Here is a 26,560-nt window from a genome sequence, read left to right as displayed (position 1 = left end):
GAATGAAGCCATGTCCTGGGGCTAATGCCAGCCACTGGAAGGCAGACAGGTCCTGGGGTCCCAGCTATAGGGCCCAGGAATCCCAGAGCTGGTGTTGGCCTGCTGATGGACAGGGCCAGAGTCCCAGAGGTGCTGGTACTGGCCTCCTGGTGGGTGGGCTGTGTCCTGACAAGGCAGGTTGTGGGGCTACGGTGGTCCTAGGGCTGGGGTCTGTCCACTGGGGGATAAGGCTTGTCCCAGAGCTAATACCAGCCCTCTGGTGGGTGGGGCTGGGTCCCAGGGTCTCTGGCTGCAGGGCCCAGGGGTCCAGGAGCTGATGTTGGCCTGCTGGTAGGCAGGGCCAAGGCCCAGGGTGTCCCCAGGCTAGTGTCAGCTCACTGCTGGGTGGAGCCGGGTCCCAGGGGCTCTGGCTGCAGGGCCCTGGGGATCTCAGGGTTGGTATGTCAGCCCTCTGATGGGCAGGGCTGGAGCCCAGGGATTCCTGGGGATGGTGCCTGCCCACTGTTGTGTGGGGCTGGCTCCTGGGCCCTCTGGTGGGCAGGGCCATGTTCCAGGGTAGCTGTGGGCTCAGGATGTCTCAAGGAAGCCTGCCTGCTGGTAGGGTCCGTAGTGGGCGAGGGGCGTCACTGCCTGATAAATTGGTTGGTCTCAGGTGTCTCAGTACTGGTGCTGACAGGCTGGTGAGTGGGTCTGGGTCCTGGTGCTAATAAGCTAAAAAGAGGATTCCAAAAATGACTTTTTCTAACACCAGTATCCTTGTGGTAGAATGAGCTCCCCCAAATGACTGCTGCCAGTGTCTGTGTTCTCAGGGTGAACTGCAGTCACCTGCCTCTTCGGGGGGCTCTCCAAGATCAGCAGGTGCATCTGACCCAGGTTCCTTTCAAATTACTGCTTCTGCCCTGGGTCCCGGAGAGGGTGAGATTTTGTGTGTCCTTGATGAGTGGAGTCTCTATTTCCCACAACCCTCAGCTCTCCCAAAAGTAAGCCCTGCTGGCCTTCAAACCCAAAAGTTCTGGGGGTGCAGGACCCCTGCGCTTGTCTTCCTGGTGCAGGATCCCTGGGCTGGGGAGCCCGATATGAGACTTAACTTCTCAAGTTGGATGCTTAATTAATTTTGATTCTTTCCTGTTTATTAATATAACCATTTGAGGTTATAGGTTTTCCACTGAGTGTACCAGTAGCTGTATCGTATAATTGATGAATTGATGCTCTGTGAATCTGGGACACAGAACTTCCTATGACTATTATGGGGTCACTGTGAATTGCTCTTTTTAGTATTATAAGGTTTCCATCTTTTATGGTTGTACAATTTTTTTTTCTGGCTGTGCCACACAGCTTGTGGGATCTTAGTTCTCCAACCAGGGATTGAACCCGCGCCCTCGGCAATGAAAGCGAGGAGTCCTAACCACTGGACTGCCAGGAAGTTCCCCAAAAATTTTCATTCTGAATCAAATTTGTCTGATATTAATATCTCACCTGTTGCTTTATTTTCTATTCTCTTACTTTCAATCTTTACAAATAATTTTGTTCCAGGTGCATCACTTGTACTCATAATAGAATTGGGATTTATGTTGAAAAGGACTCTGATAGAGTTACTTTTTTGGAATGGGAGATGTATTTGACCTTAACTTAGTCATATTATGCATTATTATGTTGTCATATTATATATACATAATATTTATTGTCGTGTAATATGCTACAACTGAAAACATATTTCACTCTATGACCTTTATGGGGCCTTTGCATGTGTTTGGGACTGTATAAGCATATTTGTATGTCTGATAATTTCCTTCTAAATTTAGAAAGGGTTGTCTATTTTCCTATTAATTTATTTTATTTAATTAGTTTGAAGTTCAGCTGCAACTACAAGAAAAGCCACCTGAGTGGCTAAAGAAAAAAAAATTTTTTTTCCTCATTTAAAATAAGTCAAATAGGTAAGAAGTTTAAGGCTGTCTGGGTGGTGCTGTGGTCACCAAGAAACACCTCGAGTTGTTCTTCTGCAGTAATTATCAAATCCTACTGGACAAGGATAATGAGTTGCCCTGCAAGTGATGAAATGTGTTGGTGAGCCAGTTTGATAGACCAGGTTCTGCCCTCTGAGAAGCTGCTGTCTGCGCACTGTCCTTCATGAGTCCAGGTGCTCTTCTCAGGGCAGTACTTCCTAGTGCATTTTTCTCATAGTCAATTCTAAGTTCAGTTTGGAGAGTATACCTGTCCAGGGGCTGCACAGCTTTCACAACCCACTTTCTGCTGATACTGATTTAGAGACCCTTGGATTGCTTTTAGGGTTGAGTAATCATTAGCTGATGTCGGCTGTCCTCAAAGTCAGCAAAACATTCTCTCCAAACTTGGTAGGCTTCTAGTCTGTTTGCTTTTTTTTTTTTTTTTACAACTTTATTGGAGTATAATTGCTTTACAATGGTGTGTTAGTTTCTGCTTTATAACAAAGTGAATCAGTTATACATATACATCTGTTCCCATATCCCTTCCCTCTTGCATCTCCCTCCCTCCCACCCTCCCTATCCCACCCCTCCAGGCAGTCACAAAGCACGGAGCTGATCTCCCTGTGCTATGCGGCTGCTTCCCACTAGCTATCTACCTTATGTTTGGTAGTGTATATATGTCCATGCCTCTCTCTCGCTTTGTCACAGCTTACCCTTCCCCCTCCCCATATCCTCAAGTCCATTCTCAAGTAGGTCTGTCTTTATTCCTGTTTTACCCCTAGGTTCTTCATGACTTTTTTTCCTTTCTTAAATTCCATATATATGTGTTAGCATACGGTATTTGTCTTTCTCTTTCTGACTTACTTCACTCTGTATGACAGACTCCAGGTCTATCCACCTCATCACAAATAGCTCAATTTCATTTCTTTTTATGGCTGAGTAATATTCCATTGTATATATGTGCCACGTCTTCTTTATCCATTCATCCGATGATGGACACTTAGTAGTCTGTTTGCTTTAATCCAATGCCATGTGAAAGTAACAAAAAAGAATAAATTACGTACTTTGATCTATCCTGTGACCAGGCCCTTCCTCTTAATTTATTGGCCACTGCCCTAAGGTCACTTGAAACCCTGTGTTTGGAAAGGCAAGACCTAAATCCTGTCTCTGCTGGTAAGCTCATTGTCTTTGTATGCAGAGCATCAATTTTATTTTCTGCTAAATCCGCAGTTTTATCACCACCTTAATTTAGGGGACAGCATACGTAGGGGCTTTTCTTCTTCAATCCTGTTAAGTTCCAAATTATAGGACTCTCAATTAACTACCTATATAGTAGCTGCAGGCAGAAGATGTCTCCCTCACGAAATTAGTATTTATCCTTCCATTTCTTCTTGCAGTCTAGCTTCTTCTAGTCTGAGCTTCTCTCTCTCTTAAGTGTTAAAAGTGGCAAGGAGGATTCATGCCATGTCAACATTCTGATATTTTTCTTTTTTTATACCTTGATAAAAGTATACTTTTCTTTTTTTACACTTTTCCCAATATGTTCTCAAATTTTCCAGCTTTAGTAAGCACATGGTTTTCTTTTCAAGGTGACATTTGTCCAAATATCTTACCATGGATAACATGACTTATTAGCTTTCCAGCCTACAATATCTGAGTCATTAGTATATTCTGCCCATGAATTCCATTCAACCACATCCAAAATTTAGGTTTTATTACTAGAGTACCTCACTTATGATAACACATTCTGAATTATTTAGGATTCTATTAAGCTGCCTATAATAGAAATCGCAAATAGCATAAATCTGCAACTTAAGGTGGGCCCCTCTCTTTACAAAATTATATTTTTGTTTGTTATCTGCCATATGTGCACTTTGCTTCCTTTTGTAAACTCTCTTACTATATTTCTGTAGCTTTTTGGAAGCTCTTCTATTGATACTTATTTGGGGGCCTAGATTTTAGCTCTCTCCTTGTTTTTCTAGAAATAGAGTTTGTAATTTTATTTTTTGATTTACTTGATACTTTCAGAAGATTTCCAGGAAAAAAATTACAGAAATACTGTCTCTGTGCCTGTCAAGTTCAAATTACGAATTCCATAATCTGTTCAAATTCTTAGACTTTTATAAAGCACAAGGCTTTATGGCTGATAGGGGCCAGAACTCAGTAAACCTGGAAGACTAGAAAGACAAAGTAACAATTTATCCCTGACACTTAGTTTAGATAAGCCAGCTACAAAGAAGTCTATGAATTTTGGCCACAAAATTGCTTTGAATCCCAGACATTTTGTTTGTGAAGACTATATTTGCTGTAGAGGACATCTGAACCTAAGAAATGGTTCATTTGAGTTGTGTTTTATTTTACTAAAGTCTAAAAAATAATTTTGAGACTAGAATGATTTATACTTCTTCAGAGTCTGGAAAGGAATAAATGATGAAAATGTATCAATGCTCCTTTAAAGCATATTGTATATTTTATCTATGACTAAACTAAAGGAAGAAACTCTAATTAATTATTTCTTATATTTGTTCTTCATTTCTCCATTTCTTCATTTCTTCAGTTCTACAGAAAGAAATGAATACAGATTTAGTTATTGATGTCAGGGAAAGTTTAACTTATTGATTAAAGGAGCTAAATCCAGGCACAAAAATTCAATTAATGGCTTTTATGTTAAAATGCACTCATAGGTTTAACAGGAAAAAAAATCCCTTAAAGGGGTAAATTACCAATATTCTAACCATGTGCACAGGGTAAATGGTATAAGGAAGCCAATCTGTGGTACAGATTAATGTGTTACAAGCAGATTCATGGAATAAAGGCTGAGGATACAGTCTCCAAGGCATTTCTGGGTGGAAGAATTTCTCTTTTGCCCTGGACTCAAATATTTTATGACAAAGGAAATAAGAGGATACTTACAGAAGGGACTTGTTTTCAAGTGCTTCACAAGTTTTCACCATTAAAGAGAAAGTTATTTGTTTTTGCTTTCTTTTGGTTGGGGGGAGGTTGTTTTTTCACCTGTTGCGTTTTATTTTGTTTGAGATTGATCTAGATGAGAGAGCAAGAGGTTAAAAGAAAGCCGAATTTGGCTGAATCTAAGAAACTGTTTTTATTCAAAGGTTTAGGTCTGTCCAAAAGTGGAATAGGATTATATGAATATTAGCTAATGATATCGTGGAGGAATTTCATGCTCAAATAATGATTCAACAAGATTAAATCAAGGACTTGACTCAAGAATCTTTCACTGTTTGTGTTGTAGAGGCATTATTTGCTTTAAAGTCTTAGCTGTGTTTAGAAAGCAACGTGTTCTTCAACTCAAATTAGGATGGAACTTGCTTTGTACATATTTAATGGATAAGTGGTGAAATTTTTGCATGCTGAGTTATTCTATGCTTCTATAATGGAGAATATAGTCAGATCTAGAACACTTTAGGAAATTGGCGAAGGCTGATAGTATATCTGTGTCATGCTGATAGTAATGTTGAGGGATCGTAAAAATTAGTGATATTTAACAGCAGGCATCTCTAAAAAACTTATGCCTTTTAGAAGGTCCAATTTCATATGCATTTCCTTTCTTCCCTCTCTTTTAAGATGAATTAAAGAAATAGTTTGTATCTCGCACGTAACTTGAATTACCGCTGAGTATGTTAGAAGAAACTCACACTTATCTTGATGAGTGTGCTCTCAACCTGGCAAAGAATGTCCTTAAAACCTGAGCCCCATTTCTTCAGCTTTATTTCTGGTGTGTCTTTTCTTTACGTTTTAAATTCCAACCATGGTAAATTATCTATAATTTCTCAATTACATCATGCTATTTCATGACTGTATTCTTTAAATGCCGTATCACACATTATTTACTTGGCAAACTCCTCATCTTTTTATCAGACTCAGTTCAGGTTTAATAGAGCTGATGACTCCTTCATTTGTTAGTTTTGTATCTAAAATATGTATCTAGTTTTGGACTCAAATTATTATTTGAACATGTGTATCTTCTACTAAATTATGTGTTCTTGAAGGAGAGAGCAATTAATGAGAAACTGAGCAGCCTTGAAAAGAAGTAATTTTTTCCCAGGTACATAAGGCTGGGAAATACATAATAAGTAGAGAGAAAAGTGTCTGCAGAGGTACAGAAGCTTGAGAAAGCATATTTAGGCTGAGGTATCAGGTATGATTGGTAGAGTAATAGATGTTAAGGCTTTTCAGGTGACATCATAGAGTATTTTCAAGTATGCTAAGAAAACAGTGCTTATTATCCCCCCTTAATTTGAATAGATGGGTGATATTGGGGAAGCTGCCAAAGCTCTCTGTGCTGCAATTTGCTCAAAAGAAAAAAATGGTGATAATAATAATATCTACTCCCTCATGGGAATTACACAGCAAGTGATCAATACATGTTAGCTACTTTGGTTATGATTACTATTAGTAGTATTAGAATTATCTATCCTCACTGATAGACTGAACTCTGTGCCCATCCAAATGCCTAAAATATTGTAGGTTCTTAATAATATTTGTTAAAAAAAATAAATTATTATATAAGTAGTAAAGAAACACTGACTTACCTTGAAGACAAAGAAATTACGTGAAAATACTTGAACTTTAATAAGACACTCATGGTCATGGTGTAGATTTATTGGAAAGAGGATTTAGAAGCTAGGAGACCACTTAGGAAGCTATTGCAGAAGTCTACATGACAGGGCTTCCCTGGTGGTACAGTGGTTAAGAATCCGCCTGCCAATGCAGGGGACACGGGTTCGATCCCTGGTCAGGGAACTAAGATCCCACATGCTGCGGGGCAGCTATGCCCGTGCGCCACAACTACTGAGCCTGCGCTCTAGAGCCCATGAGCCACAACTACTGAATACCGCGTACCTAGAGCCTGTGCTCCACAGCAAGAGAAGCCACTGCAGTGAGAAGCCCATGCACCACAACGAAGAGTTGCCCCCACTCACCGCGACTAGAGAAAAGCCCGCGTGCAGCAACGAAGACCCAACACAGCCAAAAATAAATAAATTAAATAAATAAATAAAAAGTCTACATGACATATGATGACAAATTACATCAAAGTAACTATAAATATGGAGGAAAAATATGCTGGAGGACTGACACATACTGGTGGCTTCTACATGTGCAGTGTATTGTAGGGGACCAAGATTCTAGGCTCTCTAGTAGTATACTGCCTGGCTTCAAATCCTGGCCGTTCACTAATTTGCTGTGCGACCTTAGCAAATTACTACAGTTCTCTCTGTTTTAGTTTCCTTGTCTGTAAAACTGGAATGTTATTAATAGTTATATCCTAAGGCAATTGTACGGGTGAAATAACGTTTGTTAAATACTTACTAAAATGCCATATATATATATATATATATATATATATATATATATATATATATATATATATAAATAAGTGATCACTTTAATATTCACTACTATCATTATTACCATTATTTATGGGGAGATAAAAAGGGGGTTCAATTTCAGGTGATTCTAATTTGGTCCTGGATACCATTAATTGAGTAAGGAATACCATGGGCTTGTCAGTACATAATTCATTCAGTTTTGAACACCTTAAGTTCCAGATGTCCAAGTAGATCTGTTTATAAATATAAATTTAAAGAGAAATGTATAGATGAAAACATATTTATTGGCAGTTAAGAGAAGCTGTCCATTGAGAAGATGAGAAAGGAGGATAGAACTTTGGTTGGGGAACACGTGAAAGGTTCTGATAAAGGAGGAGAGAACAGGAGAAAAGGAGCGTCTCCTGTCAAGTGTGATAGGGGAGAAGAGGTCTGCTGTTCATTTTGGAAACAGGAAGTATTGATATATTAAAAATCCTTACCTAGAACCATTTGAAATGGTTGGGGCAGACCACTTGGGTGAAGGACTGCATATAGGGCTAAAAAGTAGAGAGAATGGACACCCATTATCTGTGGTCTCCAATGTGATGCACAATATAGGCAAAATACTGAAAGGAAAGAGTAATCATGGTCCAGGAATTACAGGTTCCAGGAGGCAAAGTTCCAGAATTGTCTCCGATGAAGTGGTCCAATGAAGGATGGGGAGGTCTGGACTCCAGGCAGAAAAGCCAAGAGGAAAGAATAACTTCCCTTTCTCACTTTTCACTCCCTGCCTCACTCTCATCATGAAGGAAAATCTTGGAATCATGTTCTCTCTCACTGAAATATTATTTTTCAGCCCACAGGGAACCCAGACTAGTCGGAGGGGACATTCCCTGCTCTGGTCGTGTTGAAGTGAGACATGGCGACACCTGGGGCACCGTCTGTGATTCTGACTTCTCTCTGGAAGCGGCCAGTGTGCTATGCAGGGAATTACAATGCGGCACAGTCATCTCTATCCTGGGGGGAGCTCACTTTGGAGAAGGAAACGGACAGATCTGGGCTGAAGAATTCCAGTGTGAGGGGCACGAGTCCCATCTTTCACTCTGCCCAGTAGCACCCCGCCCAGACGGGACTTGTAGACACAGCAGGGATGTTGGAGTAGTCTGCTCAAGTGAGACCCAGAGTACAAGTTCAATTGTTCCCATACTGTGAAGAGGGTAGGGTTAGGTAGTCACAGACATCTTTTTAAAGCCCTGTCTCCTTTCAGGATATACAGAAGTTCGCTTGGTTAATGGCAAGTCCCCATGTGAAGGAAGAGTGGAGCTCAAGATTCTTGGGACCTGGGGATCTCTCTGCAACTCTCACTGGGACATGGAAGATGCTCATGTTTTCTGCCAGCAGCTTAAATGTGGAGTAGCCCTTTCTACCCCAAGAGGAGCACCTTTTGGGAAAGGAAGTGGGCAGGTCTGGAGGCACATGTTTCACTGCACTGGGACTGAGCGGCACATGGGAGATTGTCCCATGACTGCTCTGGGCGCATCGCTATGTTCTTTGGGGCAAGTGGCCTCTGTAATCTGCTCAGGTAAGAGAAAAAGAGCAGCCAACGATGAATCTCTCCCATGGTGGTGTGCCTTAAGAGAGGGTGTAACTATAGTGAAGAACAGAAGCAAAAGGGAATGATCCATTTTGAGGGATCATGAGAAGTGTGCCAGAATATTAACTTCATTTATCTTTTTAGAGGGAAAGTAAACTTAATTTGCATGGACCTCATAATTATTTAATGCTTACCATATATATATATATATATATATATATATATACTATATATATATATATATACATATATATATATATATATATATATATATATATATACATATATATATATATATATATATACATATATATATATATATATATATATATATATATATATTCTCAGAGTACCTGATTCATTCCCAGCCTGGTTGACCCATCCACCTTTCTCTAAAGCTATGTTTGTCCTAGCTCACCTATTTAACACTCCAGCTGACCTCCTTTCTTCACTCCAACTTTTTGTATCTCTTGTGATTGATGACGTTTGGTGTTTGCAGGAAACCAGAGTCAGACGCTACCCCCGTGCAATTCATCATCCTCGGACCCAACAAGCTCTATTTTTTCAGAAGAAAGTGGTGTTCCCTGCATAGGTAAGAATCAGTGACCAGTCTATGAAAATGATCTCAAAATCCTTAGAAATGCATTTATATTTTATTTTCTCTTTGCAGGGAGTGGTCAACTTCGCCTGGTAAATGGAGGCGGGCGTTGTGCTGGGAGAATAGAGATCTATCATGAGGGCTCCTGGGGCACCATCTGTGATGACAGCTGGGACCTGAATGATGCCCACGTGGTGTGCAAACAGCTGGGCTGTGGAGGGGCCATTAATGCCGTTGGTTCTGCTCATTTTGGGGAAGGAACAGGGCCCATCTGGCTGGATGAGGTGAACTGTAATGGAAAAGAATCTCGTATTTGGCAATGCCATTCCCATGGCTGGGGGCGGCACAACTGCAGACATAAGGAGGACGCAGGAGTTATCTGCTCAGGTAAGTTCTGCATAATTACAATTGATTATAATTATATAAGAAAGGACTGAGGTGGGGTAAAGGGTAGTGAAGGATATTAATCTGAGCAAATTCCCTAAAATACAGGTTCAGAGGGAACACTTGTGAGATTCAGGCTGCCAGAAGTGTGGATTTGATGAATTAGTACTACCTCATGTGCAAGGTAGTATAATATCAGAAAGAGAAAAATTCAGAAGTGAGTTTGCATATCATGAAAATGACAGCAAAACTAATCATAAGTTCTTTTATAAACATATGTGGAGCTGGATATTGGATAAGGATTTAGTGCACCACTTGATGATAGCTGTATTAATAAAGTAGATTAAAAAGGACAGCAGAAATACATTTGGTGCTACATTCTACAGAGAAAAAGATAATCACCATGCCCAAGTAATTTTTAATGACAGATAAATTACCATAATAGGACACTGCTCTTGTTTTGTATACATGGTAAGATTTTAGAAAGCATTGTGAAGTACAGAAATGTACTCAGTTGTAATGTATGGGGAAAAAGAGTGCTATGACTTAGGGAAGTGAAAAATTCTGTATGCCAGAAGAGATTTTGCTACCACTCACATTCAGTGACATAAATCTGGTAGAGGACATACAAAAACAAAACTGTGAAGTGTCAGAAAGGGAAATATTTCATTTTAAGGAAATGTATATAAAACATTGGTTTTAGTGGCTGAGTATCTCAATAAATTTTAACTATCAAGGACAACTGCCAAAACATGAACAGAATAGGGTTAGAAAGCTAAAATTACAGTAATTTAGGGAGAAAAAATTCCAAACTACATAATTCATAAAAGGCTCTGAGCCTTTGATTAAGATTTAGAAGTCAACTTAGAATCACTGTTGGCATTTTAAAGAGGTCTCTAATTACAAAATCCAAGACTAGAAAACCAGAAATATTTATAGAACAAATACTATATTTTAACAAAATCTACCAAATATCCAGAAGTTTCTGAAGAATTACTAGTAATGAAATTACTAGTGTATCATGACTATTTTTAAATCCATTCTCACATCAGAGTAAAGGGAGAGAGTCCTCTGAATCTTCAGAAAAGATTTAAAACTGCTAACTCTCTATTTCACCCCAGAGTTCATGTCTCTGAGACTCATCAGTGAAACCAGCAGAGAAACCTGTGCAGGACACCTGGAAGTTTTTTACAATGGAGCTTGGGGCAGCGTTGGCAAGAGTAACATGTCTGCAGCCACGGTGGGAGTGGTATGCAGGCAGCTGGGCTGTGCAGACAAAGGGAGCATCATCCCTGCATCTTCAGACAACACGATGTCCAGACACATGTGGGTGGACAATGTTCAGTGTCCTAAAGGGCCTGACACCTTATGGCAGTGCCCATCATCTCCATGGAAGAAGAGACTGGCCAGCCCCTCGGAGGAGACCTGGATCACGTGTGCCAGTGAGTATCCGTCGGACTATATGAAACTTCCATTCTGTAGCTCCACTAGCATCTCCTGATCTAACTAAGCAAGAATGAGTAAACTTTGGTTAATCTTTATTCTACCTGGATAATGTAATGGGTTGTATTTAATTTGGCCTGTAGGTACTCAGGGTCAGTGATCATTTCCCCCAAAACTATCATACTCTGATGGTCTCCTCAAAGTTTTATTCAGTTGCTATCTCTGTGAACAAATGAGGAGAAGAGAATATGTAATTCAGCATTTGACTATTGAATCGCCCCATTTTTCTTTCAAATAGTGTCTCATTACACTTAATATAAAGAGAGAAGCAGTCAGAAAGATGAATCCTGAATTATTTTCCCATTCTACACCTTTTTAAACTGGAAGAAGATTTCTATCTACCTGGCAGTTTGAGAGAATTTAACATGATATATTTACAATGTTAACTTTATCTATTTGACATTTCCTAAGTCACACTAACATTCTTTTTAAAAAAATTTTATTGGAGTATAGTTGATTTACAATGTTGTGTTAGTTTCACGTGTCACACTAATATTCTTATGTCCAGGATGAAATACACACAGTTTGCTGGAGGGACATATGCTTTCATAAAAGATGAATTTTGTAAAAATGTAAAATTTAGGGCTTCCCTGGTGGCGCAGTGGTTGAGAGTCCGCCTGCCGATGCAGGGGACACGGGTTCGTGCCCCGGTCCGGGAAGATCCCACATACCGTGGAGCGACTGGGCCCGTGAGTCATGGCCGCTGACCCTGCACGTCCGGAGCCTGTGCTCCGCAAAGGGAGAGGCCACAACATTGAGAGGCCCGCGTACGGCAAAAAAAAAAAAAAAAAAGTAAAATTTAAAATACACATTAAATAAGCAAAGTTTTAAAACAGATTTTTTAACATTGTAATCCTTTTATTTTTAAACATCTTTATTGGAGTATAATTGCTTTACAATGGTGTGTTAGTTTCTGCTTTATAACAAAGTGCATCAGCTATACATATACATAAATCCCCATATCTCCTCCCTCTTGCGTCTCCCTCCCACCCTCCCTATCCCACCCCTCTAGGTGGACACAAAGCACCAAGCTGATCTCCCTGTGCTCTGCGGCTGCTTCCCACTAGCTCTCTATTTTACATTTGGTAGTGTATATATGTCCATGACACTCTCTCACTTCATCCCAGCATACCCTTCCCCCTCCCTGTGTCCTAAAGTCCATTCTCTACGTCTGTGTCTTTATTCCTGTCCTGCCCCTAGGTTCTTCAGAACCATTTTATTTTTTTATTCCACATATATATGTTAGCATATGGTATTTGTTTTTCTCTTTCTGACTTACTTCACTCTGTATGACAGACTCTAGGTCCAACCACCTCACTACAAATATTTCAATTTCGTTTCTTTTTATGGCTGAGTAATATTCCATTCTATATATGTGCCACATCTTCTTTATCCATTCATCTGTCAATGGACACTTAGGTTGCTTCCACATCCTGGCTACTGTAAATAGAACTGCAATGAACATGGTAGTACATGACTCTTTTTGAATTATGGTTTTCCCAGGGTATATGCCAAGTACTGGGATTGCTGGGTCATATGGAAGTTCTATTTTTCGTTTTTAAGGAAACTCCATACTGTTCTCCATAGTGGCTGTATCAATTTACATTCCCACCAACAGTGCAAGAGGGTTCCCTTTTCTCCACACCTGCTCCAGCATTAATTGTTTGTAGATTTTTTGATGATGGCCATTCTGACTGGTGTGAGGTGATACCTCATTGCATTTCTCTAATGATTAGTGATGTTGAGCATTCTTTCATGTGTTTGTTGGCCATCTGTATATCTTCTTTGGAGAAATGTCTGTTTAGGTCTTCTGCCCATTTTGGGATTGGGTTGTTTGTTTTTTTAATATTGAGCTGCATGAGCTGCTTGTAAATTTTGGAGATTAATCCTTTGTCAGTTGCTTCATTTGCAAATATTTTCTCCCATTCTGAGGGTTGTCTTTTCATCTTGTTTATGTTTTCCTTTGCTGTGCAAAAGCTTTTAGGTTTCATTAGGTCCCATTTGTTTATCTTTATTTTTATTTTCATTTCTCTAGGAGGTGGGTCAAAAAGGATTTTGCTGTGATTTATGTCATAGAGTGTTCTGCCTATGTTTTCCTCTAAGAGTTTGATGGTGTCTAGCCTTACGTTTAGGTCTTTAATCCACTTTGAGTTTATTTTTGTGTATGGTGTTAGGGAGTGTTCTAATTTCATTCTTTTACATGTACCTGTCCAGTTTTCCCAGCACCACTTATTGAAGAGGCTGTCTTTTCTCCATTGTATATTCTTCCCTCCTTTATCAAAATAAGGTGACCATATATGCGTGGGTTTATCTCTGGGCTTTCTATCCTGTTCCATTGATCTATATTTCTGTTTTTGTGCCAGTACCATACTCTCTTGATTACTGTAGCTTTGTAGTATAGTCTGAAGTCAGGGAGCCTGATTCCTCCAGCTCCATATTTCTTTCTCAAGATTGCTTTGGCTCTTCGGGGCCTTTTGTGTTTCCATATACATTGTGAAATTTTTTGTTCTAGTTCTATGAAAAATGCCAGTGGTAGTTTGTTAGGGATTGCATTGACTCTGTAGACTGCTTTGGGTAGTACAGTCATTTTCACAATGTTGATTTTTCCAATCCAAGAACATGGTATATCTCTCCACCTATATATCTTTAATTTCTTTCATCAGTGTCGTATAGTTTTCTGCATACAGGTCTTTTGTCTCCTTCGGTAGGTTTATTCCTAGGTATTTTATTCTTTTTTTTTTGCATTGGTAATTGGAAGTGTTTTCTTAATTTCACTTTCAGATTTTTCGTCATTAGTGTATAGCAGTACAAGAGATTTCTGTGCATTAATATTGTATCCTGATACTTTTCCAAATTCATTGATTAGCTCTAGTAGTTTTCTGGTAGCATGTTTAGGATTCTCTATGTATAGTATCATGTCATCTGCAAACAGTGACAGCTTTACTTATTCTTTTCTGATTTGGATTCCTTTTATTTCATTTTCTTCTCTGATTGCTGTGGCTAAAATTTCCAAAACTTTATTGAATAATAGTGGTGAGAGTGGACAGCCTTGTCTTGTTCCTGATCTTAGTGGAAATGGTTTCAGTTTTTCACCATTGAGAACGATGTTGGCGTGGGTTTGTCATATATGACTTTTATTATGTTGAGGTAAGTTCCCTCTTTGCCTACTTTCTGGAGGGTTTTTATCATAAATGGGTTTTGAATTTTGTCAAAAGCTTTCTCTGCATCTATTGAGATGACCATATGGTTTTTATCCTTCAGTTTGTTAATATGGTGTATCACATTTATTGGTTCGCATATATTGAAGAATCTTTGCATTCCTCGGATAAACCCCCTTGATCATCATGTATGATTCTTTTAATGTGCTGTTGGATTCTGTTTGCTAGTATTTTGTTGAGGATTTGTGTGTGTGTGTGTGTGGTCCGCGGGCCTCTCACTGTTGTGGCCTCTCCCATTGTGGAGCACAGGCTCCAGACCAGTGCACCACCAAGGAAGCCCTCTCATAGCGTTTTGGTCAGAAAAGATACTTGATACGATTTCAATTTTCTCAAATTTACCAGGGCTTGATTTGTGTCCCAAGATATGACCTATCCTGAAGAATGTTACATGAGCACTTGAGAAGAGAGTGTATCCTGTTGTTTTTGGATGGAATGTCCTATAAATATTAATTAAGTCCATCTTGTTTAATGTATCATTTAAAGCTTGTGTTTCCTTATTTATTTTCATTTTGGATGATCTGTCCATTGGTGAACGTGGCATGTTAAAGTCCCCTACTATTATTGTGTTACTGTCAATTTCCCCTTTTATAGCTGTTAGCATTTGCCTTATGTATTGAGGTACTCCTATGTTGGGTGCATAAATATTTACAATTGTTATATCTTCTTCTTGGATTGATCCCTTGATCATTATATAGTGTCCTTCTTTGTCTCTTGTAATAGTCTTTATTTCAAAGTCTATTTTGTCTGATATGAGAATTTACTCCAGCTTTCTTTTGATTTCCATTTGCATGGAATATCTTTTTCCATCCCCTCACTTTCAGTCTGTATGTGTCCCTAGGTCTGAAGTGGGCCTCTTGTAGACAGCATATGTATGGGTCTTGTTTTTGTATCCATTCAGCCAGTCTATGTCTTTTGGTTGCAGCATTTAATCCATTTACATTTAAGATAGTTATCAATATGTACATTCCTATTACCATTTTCTTAATTGATTTGGGTTTGGTATTGTAGGTCTTTTCCTTCTCTTGTGTTTCCTGCCTAGAGAAGTTTCTTTTCTTTTCTTTTTTTTTTTAAAGAAGATGTTGGGGGTAAGAGTTTATTAATTAATTTTTTATTTATTTTTGCTGTGTTGGGTCTTCGTTTCTGTGCGAGGGCTTCCCCTAGTCGTGGCAAGTGGGGACCACTCTTCATCACGGTGTGCAGGCCTCTCACTATCGTGGCCTTTCTTGTTGCGGAGCACAAGCTCCAGACGTGCAGGCTCAGTAGTTGTGGCTCACGGGCCTAGTTGCTCTGTGGCATGTGGGATCCACCCAGACCAGGGCTCGAACCTGTGTCCCCTGCATTGGCAGGCAGACTCTCAACCACTGTGCCACCAGGGAAGACCTAGAGAAGTTTCTTTAGCATTTGTTGTATAGCTGGTTTGGTGGTGCTGAATTCTCTTAGCTTTTGCTTGTCTGTAAAGGTTTTAATTTCTCTGTCAAATCTGAATGAGATCCTTGCTTGGTAGAGTAATGTTGGTTGTAGGTTTTTCCCTTTCATCACTTTAAATGTGTCCTGCCAGTCCCTTCTGGCTTGCAGAGTTTCTGCTGAAAGATTAGCTGTTAACCTTATGGGGATTCCCTTTTATGTTATTTGTTGTTTTTCCCTTGCTGCTTTTTTTTTTTTTTTTTTTTTTTTGCGGTACGCGGGCCTCTCACTGTTGTGGCCTCTCCCGTTGCGGAGCACAGGCTCCGGACGCGCAGGCTCAGCGGCCATGGCTCACGGGCCCAGCCGCTCCGCGGCACGTGGGATCTTCCCGGACCGGGGCACGAACCCGTGTCCCCTGCATCGGCAGGCGGACTCTCAACCACCGCGCCACCAGGGAAGCCCCCTTGCTGCTTTTAATATTATTTCTTTGTATTTAATTTTTGAAAGTTTGCTTAATATGAGTCTTGTCATGTTTCTCCTTGGATTTATCTTGTATGGGACTCTCTGTGCTTCCTAGACTTGATTGACTGTTTCCTTTCCCATATTAGGGAGGATTTCAACTATAGTCTCTTCAAATATTTTCTCTTCTTTCTCTGGGACGCCTATAATTCATATGTTGGTGCATTTAATGTTGTCCCCGAGGTCTCTGAGACTGTCCTCAATTCTTTTCATTCTTTTTTCCTTATTCTGCTCTGCGGTGGTTAATTTCCACTATTTTATCTTCCATGTCACTTATCTGTTCTTCTGCCTCAGTTATTCTGCTATTGATTCCGTCTAGAGAATTTTGAGTTTCATTTATTGTGTTTTTCATCATTGTTTGTTTGCTCTTTAGTTGTTCTATGTCCTTGTTAAACGTTTCTTGTATTTTCTCCATTCTATTGCCAAGATTTTGGATCATCTTTACTATCATTACTCTGAATTCTTTATAGGTAGACTACCTATTTCCTTTTCATTTGTTAGGTCTGGTGGGTTTTTACCTTGCTCCTTCATCTGCTGCGTATTTCTCTGTCTTCTCATTTTGCTTAACTTACTGTGTTTTAGGTTTCCTTTTTGCAGGCTGCAGGCTCGTAGTTCCCGTTTTATGTGGTGTCTGCCCCCAGTGGGTAAGGTTGTTTCAGTGGATTGTGTAGGCTTCCTGGTGGAGGGAACTGGTGCCTGTGTTCTGGTGGATGAGACTGAATCTTGTCTTTGTGGTGGGCAGGACCATATCCAGTGGTGTGTTTTAGGGTGTCTGCAATCTTATTCTGATTTTAGGCAGCCTCTCTGCTAATGGGTGGGGTTGTGTTCCTGTCTTGCTAGTTGTTTGGCATAGGGTGTCCAGCACTGTAGCTTGCTGGTTGTTGAGTGGAGCTGGATCTTAGTGTTGAGATGGAGATCTCTGGTAGAGCTTTCACCGTTTGATATTACATGGAGCCGGGAGATCTCTGGTGGACCATGTCCTGAATTCAGCTCTCCCACCTCATAGGCACAGGCCTGACTCCTGGCTGGAGCACCAAGGGCCTGTCCTCCACATGGCTCAGATGAAAAGGGAGAAAAAGAAGAAGAAAGAAAAATATAATAAAATAAATTAAAGTTATTAAAATAAATAAAATATCATTAAAAATTAAAAAATTAAAGTCATGAAAGAAAGAAAGAAGAGAGCAACCAAACCAATAAAGAAATCCGCCTCTGATAACAAGTGCTAAAAACTATGCTAAAAACAAACAAACAAAAAAGACAGAAAGCAGAACCCTAGGACAAACGGTAAAAGTAAAGCTATACACATAAAATCACACAAAGAAGCATACATATACACACTCACAAAAAGAGAAAAAGGAAAAAACAATGTATATCTATATATAAAGAAAAAGGAATAAAGCAACCAAATCAATAAACAAATCTACCAATGATAATAAACTCTAAATACTAAACTAAGGTAAACATAAAACCAGAAACAAATTAGATGCAGAAAGGAAACCCCAAATCTACAGTTGCTCCCAAAGTCCACCGCCTCTATTTTGGGATGATTATTTGTCTATTCAAGTATTCCAGAGATGCAGGGTACATCAAGTTGATTGTGAAGTTTTAATCCACTGCTCCTGAGGCTGCTGGGAGAAAATTTCCCTTTCTCTTCTTTGTTTGCACAGCTCCTGGGGTTCAGCTCTGTATTAGGACCCACCTCTGCGTGTAGGTCACCTGAAGGCGTCTGTTCTTTGCTCAGACAGGACGGAGTTAGAGTAGCAGCTGATTCAGGGGCTCTGGCTCACTCAGGCCAGGGGGAGGGAGGGGTACGGAGTGAGGGGCAAGCCTGTGGCAGCAGAGGCCGGCGTGACATTGCACCAGCCTGAGGTGCACCGTGTGTTCTCCTGCGGAAGTTGTCCCTGGGTCACGGGACCCTGGCAGTGGCGGGCTGCACAGGCTCCTGAGAGGGGAGGTGTGGCTAGTGACTTGTGCTTGCACACAGGCTTCTTGGTGGCGGCAGCAGCAGCCTTAGCATCTCATGCCCGTCTCTGGTGTCTGCGCTGATAGCTGCGTCTCACACCCGTCTCTGGAGCTCGTTTAGGTGGTGCTCTGAATCCCCTCTCCTCACGCACCCCGAAACAATGGTCTCTTGCCTTTTAGGAAGGTCCAGACTTTTTCCTGTACTCCCTCCCGGCCAGCTGTGGCGCACTAACCCCCTTCAGGCTGTGTTCACGCTGCCAACCCCAGTGCTCTCCCTGGGATCTGACCTCGGAAGCCCCGAGCCTCAGCTCCCAGCCCCCCCACCCCCGCCCGCCCCAGCGGGGGAGCAGACAAGCCTCTCGGGCTGGTGAGTGCTGGTCGGCACCGATCCTCTGTGCTGGAATCTCTCTGCTTTGCCCTTTGCACCCCTGTTGCTGCGCTCTCCTCCGTAGCTCCGAAGCTTCCCCTGCCCACCCACCGTCTCCACCCACGAAGGGGCTTCCTAGTGTGTGGAAACCTTTCCTCCTTCACGGCTCCCTCCCAGAGGTGCAGGTCCCGTCCCTATTCTTTTGTCTCTGTTTATTCTTTTTTCTTTTGCTGTACCCAGGTACGTGGGGGAGTTTCTTGCCTTTTGGGAAGTCTGAGGTCTTCTGCCTGCATTCGATAGGTGTTCTGTAGGAGTTGTTCCACATGTAGATGTATTTCTGATGTATCTGTGGGGAAGAAGGTGATCTCCACGTCTTACTCCTCCGCCATCTTGAAGGTCTCTCCTTTATTGGAGTATAATTGCTTTACAGTGATGTGTTAGTTTCTGCTTTATAACAGAGTGAATCAGCTATACATATACATATGTTCCCATATCTCCTCCCTCTTGAGCCTCCCTCCCACCCTCCCTATCCCACCCCTCTAGGCGGCCACAAAGCACTGAGCTGATCTCCCTGTGCTATACGGCTGCTTCCCACTAGCTATCTATTTTACATTTGGTAGTGTATATATGTCTATGCCACTCTCTTACTTCATCCCAGCTTACTAACACAGAGATTTTAAAAAGGGTTTCAAACCTCTCTTTTCCCCTGTGACCTCCTGGGAGTTTTATCTTCTCAGAAATGATCTAGGTGTCTCTCTCTGGCTTTTCAGACAAAATAAGACTTCAGGAAGGAACCACTAATTGTTCTGGACGTGTGGAGGTCTGGCACGGAGGTTCCTGGGGCACAGTATGTGATGACTCCTGGGACCTTGACGATGCTCAGGTGGTGTGTCAACAGCTGGGCTGTGGCTTAGCTTTGGAGGCAGGAAAAGAGGCGGCGTTTGGCCAGGGGACGGGGCCCATATGGCTCAATGAAGTGAAGTGCAAGGGGAATGAGTCCTCCCTGTGGGATTGTCCTGCCCTGTCCTGGGGCCACAGTGACTGCGGCCACAAGGAGGATGCTTCTGTGAAGTGCTCAGGTGAGTGCAGGGAGTCTGGATTGAGCTTGGAATCTCTGGCAACAAAGAGAGGGTGGGCGGTGACGTGCATTATGGAAGGACTGGAAGTACCAACCCAGGGATCTAGTGGGGAAATAATCATGATGTTTCAGTCTGAAGAATGATGAAAACATGTGTTGTTATACATTGGCCTTCACCGAGGACAAGCACGTAACTTACATGTATCCGTGTGCAGAGAGACGAAAAACTAGGCGCCTCTAGTTTTGGGTGGGAAAGAGTAATTTTCTTGGTTGAGAGGCTAAAGCCTCAGACAGTAAACAGACACAGGGGTTCCATATATCACTCCCAGAACTGAGTCTCTTCTCTTTTCTCCTACAGAAATTGCAAAGAATGAAGGATCACTAAATGCCACAGGTATACAAGGGGTTTATGAGCATGGGACGAATTGTCTGCATTATTTAGAATCCCTCTTATTAAGAGGCTTTGGGTCAGAAGTTCTGAGGATTTGAAATTTACTTCAGCAATCCTGTATCTGACTTAAGAGGGGGATAGTAACTGGTGACCCAGGTCTTTTAGCTAAGACGTGATTACCTCTTGTGATGTTTACCTGTGCTCAGGTCACTCATCCGTTGTTGCATTTGGGATCCTTGGGGTGATTCTGTTCGCCTCTCTCACCGTACTCCTCTTGTGGATTCAGAAGCGAAGACAGAGACAGCGGCTTACAGGTCTGAGCCAAATTATGTTGTCTCTAACATTTCAATGGGATAAGAAGTTTCTTGGGATAATAAAACAAAAAAAATTAGATTCAGGTATCAAATGGCCAGAAGGAAGAAACCTAGTAGAGCTCTAAGCAGTTTCCCAAAAGAGGGGACAAGAATTCACAGAAGAAAAGGGGCACTGCTTGTATTGATGATTGCTATACATTATCTACATGTATAATTGGGACATTATAGATTTGATAGTTTAGAATGAGTATGCTTGTATGGTTCAGGATGACTCCTTTACTGCCCAAACATTTATTTGCTCCTACTATATACTTATTACTAATTTCACTGTTCTGTCAAGAAATGTGCTAGGTTCTGAAGATGGTTCAGACTCAGATAATCAAATGTTTTTGTCTTCGTGGAATTTCCAGTCTAGTGGAAAAGATATATATTTAAACAAATAAATTGCAATGCATTATTGTACAGTAGTATGAATAAGGAACAAAGGGACACAGAGAATAATTTACTGAAAGGGGAAGGGGAGTATTGGAGGCTTCTAGGAGGTTCCGAGACAAATTTTGAAGATAGAGATCAAAGAACTGGGTAAAGTGCATTCCAGGGAAAGAGAAAAAAATGTACAAGTGTAGAGAAGCTTAAAGGATGGAACGTTTATTGTTTTGGGGGGAAGTAAAAGTTGAGTTCAAGGAGAGAAGCTCCTGATAAGGCTGAAGAAGAGGGAAGAAACAAGTAATGAAGTTCTGTATTGCCCAGTAAGAAGGCTAATCGTCATTAAGGAGTACAGTGTAGGGGAGCAAAGTAGTCAGGCAGAGGCTCTTACAAAGTTCTGTTTGGCAACGGGATGTCTGAGGGGTTGAAAGAAAACCACATTACTGACAAGGATAGGATTTTGAAATTGTTGAGATGAAAGATAAAAAGGACTTTATAGTGAGAATGAAAGGGAAAGGATAAATTTTATAAAGATGCTACATAAATCTCCAGTGAATTACAGAAGACTGCTGGCTGCCTTGGGGGAAGAAACTGGGTTGTTATAAGATGGCAACTGGGGACACGGTTTAGCCTCACCCTATTATGTTTGAGTTTGTGGCATCATGAGGGTAAAGCTTGGTAGTAGAATGGAATGGAAACAAGACTAGGGCATGGGTAATGATTAGCTGTGTTTGCACTGCTGGGAAAAAGCACACATAGGGAAGGAAAGTTTTATTATGGCCTTCTGATCCCTAAACTACAACCTCTGTTGCCAGTTTTCTCGAGAGGAGAGAATTCTGTCCACCAAATTCAATACCGGGAGATGAATTCTTGCCTGAAGGCAGATGACCTGGACCTACAGAATTCCTCAGGTCTGTGAGTTCTTTGAGAGTCTGTAGCCCTGGGGTTCAGACCAGTAGCTGCAGTTGAGGCTGAGGCATTCTACTTTACATAGTAGTGGAAAGAAATCTCAGACATAATAGGAAGTCTGTGATGTACAAAAGGAAGAAAAGCAGGAATGAACTAAAAATTATTCTTAGAGAACTTAAAAATTGCAGTCATGAGGAGACCTTTGGGTAAGAGGTCCATGATTATTTCTGACAGAGGAAACATGTAGTAGAATATTATGACTTGGACCTCTTTTTATTTTTATTTATTTTTATTTTTTTTGCTGTACGTGGGCCTCTCACTGTTGTGGCCTCTCCCGTTGCGGAGCACAGGCTCCGGCTGCGCAGGCTCAGCGGCCATGGCTCACGGGCCCAGCCGCTCCGCGGCATGTGGGATCTTCCCAGACCGGGGCACGAACCCGTGTCCCCTGCATCGGCAGGCGGACTCTCAACCACTGCGCCACCAGGGAAGCCCGGACCTCTTTTTATTAAAACAGAAATTAATCTTCTAAAAGTTAAACTTTTCATATCTCTTTCATAGTTTCTTCCATTCCCACTCCCTGCTACTTTCCTTTCTCTAACTTATATTTATTATATTTTTCTAAAAATTTAAACTTTCTATGTCTTCATCCCATCAGAAGCCATCCCTAGTCACAGGACTAGCCTTATTTCCCATTACATAATAATTCTTTCTTTGTCCTCTGACTTCTATTTAGCACCAATTCTACCTCTAGGAAGCGTAACTCTGCTGGGTTGTAAGAAATATCGCAACAGTCACTTACTCTATGAAGGCTCAGTGCCTTCTCAATAGTCCTTACCTTCTGAGAGGCACCTGCCTCACTTCTTCAATCCAAGGGATTTGGTATTTGCCAAAACTAACGCAGGGAAATATATATAAGGCATAGGAAAGACTTTCTGTGCCTCTTAAATCACACTGTTTGTCTTCCTAATTGTGAACATTGTTTTGTTTCATTTTTAACATCTTTATTGGAGTACAATTGCTTTACAATGGTGTGTTAGTTTCTGCTGTATAACAAAGTGAATCAGCTATACATATATATATATATATATATCCCCATATCTCCTCCCTCTTGCGTCTCCCTCCCACCCTCCCTATCCCACCCCTCTAGGTGGTCACAAAGAGCTTCTAAGGCACTTGAGGGGAGGTCTGATTTATTTCCCAGTAATTATTTTCTTCTTTTCAGAAAATTCCAATGAGTAAGATGGTTTTAATGATGCTGGACTAATTTCTGTGTCTAAATCTCTTCCTATTTCTGGATGAAAAAAAGGAGACTACTCTGAGGTACAATGAAAAGGAAAATGGGAATTATAACCCAGTGAGGTGGGTGAGAAGAATTTATTCATCATTGTTCAAAACAGATTCCTTTTGAGGATTGAGAACACCTCTGGTATTAAAAAGAAAGAAAGAATGTATATACACATATATTTCCATCTATCTGTTTATGTTTGTATGTATATCCATACTCAGAATATGCAACAACTTTTTATAAGTATGACTCTTGTCCATCCCTTAGTTACATATATTTTAAGCAATAGCAATTGTACATCATGTTGCTAAGGAGAAGCTGCGTAAGTAAATATGAATAACTTTTCTAAAGATATTATAGGAGTCATTTCAGAAAAGAGATGAGACATATCTACAGTTGCATAATGCCTGCTAGGGTAAAGATAGTATAAGATACTATAGGAGTATAGAAAGCTTGCCTGAGACAGTTTGGAGAGACTGTGAAGATGTGATGTTCAAGATAAACATCAGATGTCTGAAAGATAGACCATTCTAGGGAAAGGACATAGCATGTACAAAATGTGGCATAGAAGAGAATCACACCTTTGGGGAACAGTAAGTGTTTCATTCAAAAATATATTATGTTAAAAAAAATATTGAACATATTTGTGGTGACAAGTGGTGTCCTGAGCCCTGAAGATACAGATATAAAAGATGCTATTGACAATGACATGATTGTTTAATGAAAGATCTCACAGTCTTTGTGTGGGAGTGTGGAGAGGCTATGTGGAGGGAGGGGAGTGATGAGAATCTAGGCGGGGAAGTCTGGGTAGAGCCCAATGACAAATGGTCTTATCTGTTGTATTTCATGTTCATACTTTATTTTAGGGACTGTTGGGGAGATGGTGGGCTTTGGAAGATAAAGCTGGGGCAAGATATGATCAGATTTGCATTTTATAATTTGCTTTCATGAGGAAAGTGTAAAAAAAAGTGAATAAGGCAAAAAATTTAAGTTATACATCAAAAATAAAAGATGGTGAAATGAGTTAGTGGGTACATCTCTATTTTTAAAAATTAATTAATTATTTATTTATTTTTGGTTGCACTGGGTCTTTGTTGCTCCACGCAGGCTTTCTTTAGCTGCGGTGAGCCGGGGCCACTCTTCATTGCGGTGAGCGGGCTTCTCACTGCGGTGTCTTCTCTCGTTGCTGAGCACGGGCTCTAGGTACACGGGCTTCAGTAGTTGTGGCACACGGGCTCAGTAGTTATGGCTCGCGGGCTTTCTTGCTCCACAGCATGTGGTATGTTCCTGGACCAGGGCTCGAACCCGTGTCCCCTGCATTGGCAGGTGGATCCTTAACCACTGTGCCACAAGGGAAGCCCCACATTTTCTATTTTTTAAAACGAGTTTGGGAGGACTACACATTTGGAAATGATATATGGCAAAAGTATGGGGGTTTTTGTAGGGATATTTTACATGACATATAAGAAATACAGATTGAGACAGAAAAAATTTGGAATTCTTAAAAGTATATAAATGTAAAGTGTAATATCATATTTATATACACATACACATAGAGCTGTTATAAATTGTATACAGGATAAAGTGTTAATGTATGTATACAAAACATATATAGTATTATATATATATATATATATACATAAAACCAATTGTTAAGACAAAGACAACATGTAATAAATAATTGGGCAAAGTTATGAAAAACAGTTCACAAAAAAATGAATTTTAAATGACTACTAAATTTTTTTTGTAAATGCTCAGGTTCACAGTATGTCTGGGAAATTCAAATTATGATTAACAATGAGATATTGCTTTATATAAATCAGACAAACAAAAATTTAAAACAGCACCAATATTTCTTGTTGGTGGGAATACAGAGAAAAATGTAATTTCAAACATTGCTGTTAGAAATGAGAAGTGTGGTAGCCTTTGGAGAAAGCAATTTGGAAACTTCTATTAATTTTAAAAAAAGTACTTCACAGATCCTTTGATCCAACAATTCTACCCCTAAAAAGTTCTTCCATACAGATAAAGCTATTAGTATGTAAGAACAAATATACAAGGGTTCCTTTTTGCAGCCTTGTTAGTACTGCCCAAAAGTTGGAAACAAAATGAATGCCAATCAGTGGGGTAGTGGCTGGAAAAATTATAGTGCAGCCAACTAAAAAAGGAAAAATCATGCACAAAATTTAATAATATGATTCCAATTTTGTGTTCATGTTATTGCATACAATTAAACATAATATTTACATCTATAAAATTATCCTGTGTATACATGTAAAGAAACATTTAAAAATTCTAACAGTTTGTAAACTAAGGACTGTGAATGACTTTTTAAAAAATTTTTATTGGAGTATAGTTGCTTTACAATGTTATGTTAGTTTCTACTGTACAGCAAAGTGAATCAGCTATACATATACATATATCCCCTCTTTTTTGGATTTCCTTCCCATTTAGGTCACCACAGAGCATTGAGTAGTTTTGATTGATAATCTCAAATATATGAATATTATTCTGATGTAATAAATAATGATTAAACTACCTTTTCCTTAAAGAGTAATCACTACTGAGCCACTGCTTCAGAATCACATGGGGGTGCTTTTCAAAATGGCATTTCTGCACTGTAGTTCTCTGGAATAGAAATAATTCTTACGCACACTGAGGTTTGAAAATATTTGCATTTAAGTTTTCTGTTCAGGAAAGTAGTATGATTTTTAATATATGTGAGTGAGCAAGCATGTGTGTGTGTGTGTGTGTGTCTGTGTGTCTGTGAGAGAGAGAGAGAGAGAAAGAGACAGAGGGACAGATGTAATGTAATACATTATATTACATTATAATGTAATTCTTCTAGCATGTGCGTATGAAGAGAAAAGTAACACTTTTTCTATTTATGTCTTTAGTTCAGCATTTAAGATACCTTGATGAAGACCTGGACTATTGAATGAGCTAGAATCTACTTGTATACTGAAGATTACAGTACAGTCCTTTGTCTCTTAGTGTTCCAAAGACTGCTGATGAATTTCTAAAAATTAAATTGGTGAATGTGACTACTAAAAATTGTATGTAAGACTTTCAAGGGTATTAAAAGGAATACCCTTTTAATAAATAAATAAAAAGGAATATTGCTGATTTGAATTTGTCTTCACTTCTTGTTCTTGATGTTATGAATTTCTGAATGGGCTTTCTGACTTTTTTAGGATTTTATAAATATGTATTTTTATTTGACAATGTTTTCATTTGCATGTATCTTTTTCTAGTTTGGTTTAAATAATAATTTTCTTCTTATTACCAAATCAAACTTATTTTTCCTATACTTTTTTTAATGAAGGGAAAGTTAA

General features: G+C 40.1%; 1 protein-coding gene across 2 annotated transcripts in view; it reads left to right on the top strand.

Moving 5' to 3' along the window:
* The window catches only part of CD163 (CD163 molecule), a 36,535-nt gene extending 10,200 nt beyond the window's left edge, over positions 1 to 26,335 (top strand). Inside the window, exons 7-17 of one of the 2 annotated variants that reach the window (XM_081249178.1) lie at positions 8,130 to 8,444; positions 8,541 to 8,855; positions 9,367 to 9,459; positions 9,538 to 9,852; positions 10,971 to 11,291; positions 19,593 to 19,901; positions 20,259 to 20,294; positions 20,498 to 20,605; positions 21,847 to 21,942; positions 23,247 to 23,299; positions 26,123 to 26,335. In XM_081249178.1, the coding sequence (XP_081105304.1) occupies positions 8,130 to 8,444; positions 8,541 to 8,855; positions 9,367 to 9,459; positions 9,538 to 9,852; positions 10,971 to 11,291; positions 19,593 to 19,901; positions 20,259 to 20,294; positions 20,498 to 20,605; positions 21,847 to 21,942; positions 23,247 to 23,269 (1,931 nt within the window). In that variant the 3' untranslated portion in view covers positions 23,270 to 23,299; positions 26,123 to 26,335. Of the gene's footprint in view, positions 1 to 8,129; positions 8,445 to 8,540; positions 8,856 to 9,366; positions 9,460 to 9,537; positions 9,853 to 10,970; positions 11,292 to 19,592; positions 19,902 to 20,258; positions 20,295 to 20,497; positions 20,606 to 21,846; positions 21,943 to 23,162; positions 23,300 to 26,122 lie in introns of both variants that reach the window. The other variant, XM_081249179.1, reaches the window with a different exon arrangement.
* Positions 26,336 to 26,560: the final 225 nt, after the last annotated feature.

This window comes from Mesoplodon bidens (genome assembly GCF_964165515.1).
Source record: "Mesoplodon bidens genome assembly, chromosome: 11".
Classification (NCBI taxonomy): domain Eukaryota; kingdom Metazoa; phylum Chordata; class Mammalia; order Artiodactyla; family Ziphiidae; genus Mesoplodon; species Mesoplodon bidens.
Note: the sequence above shows the minus strand (reverse complement) of the source record. Positions and strands in the feature narration are given on the sequence as shown.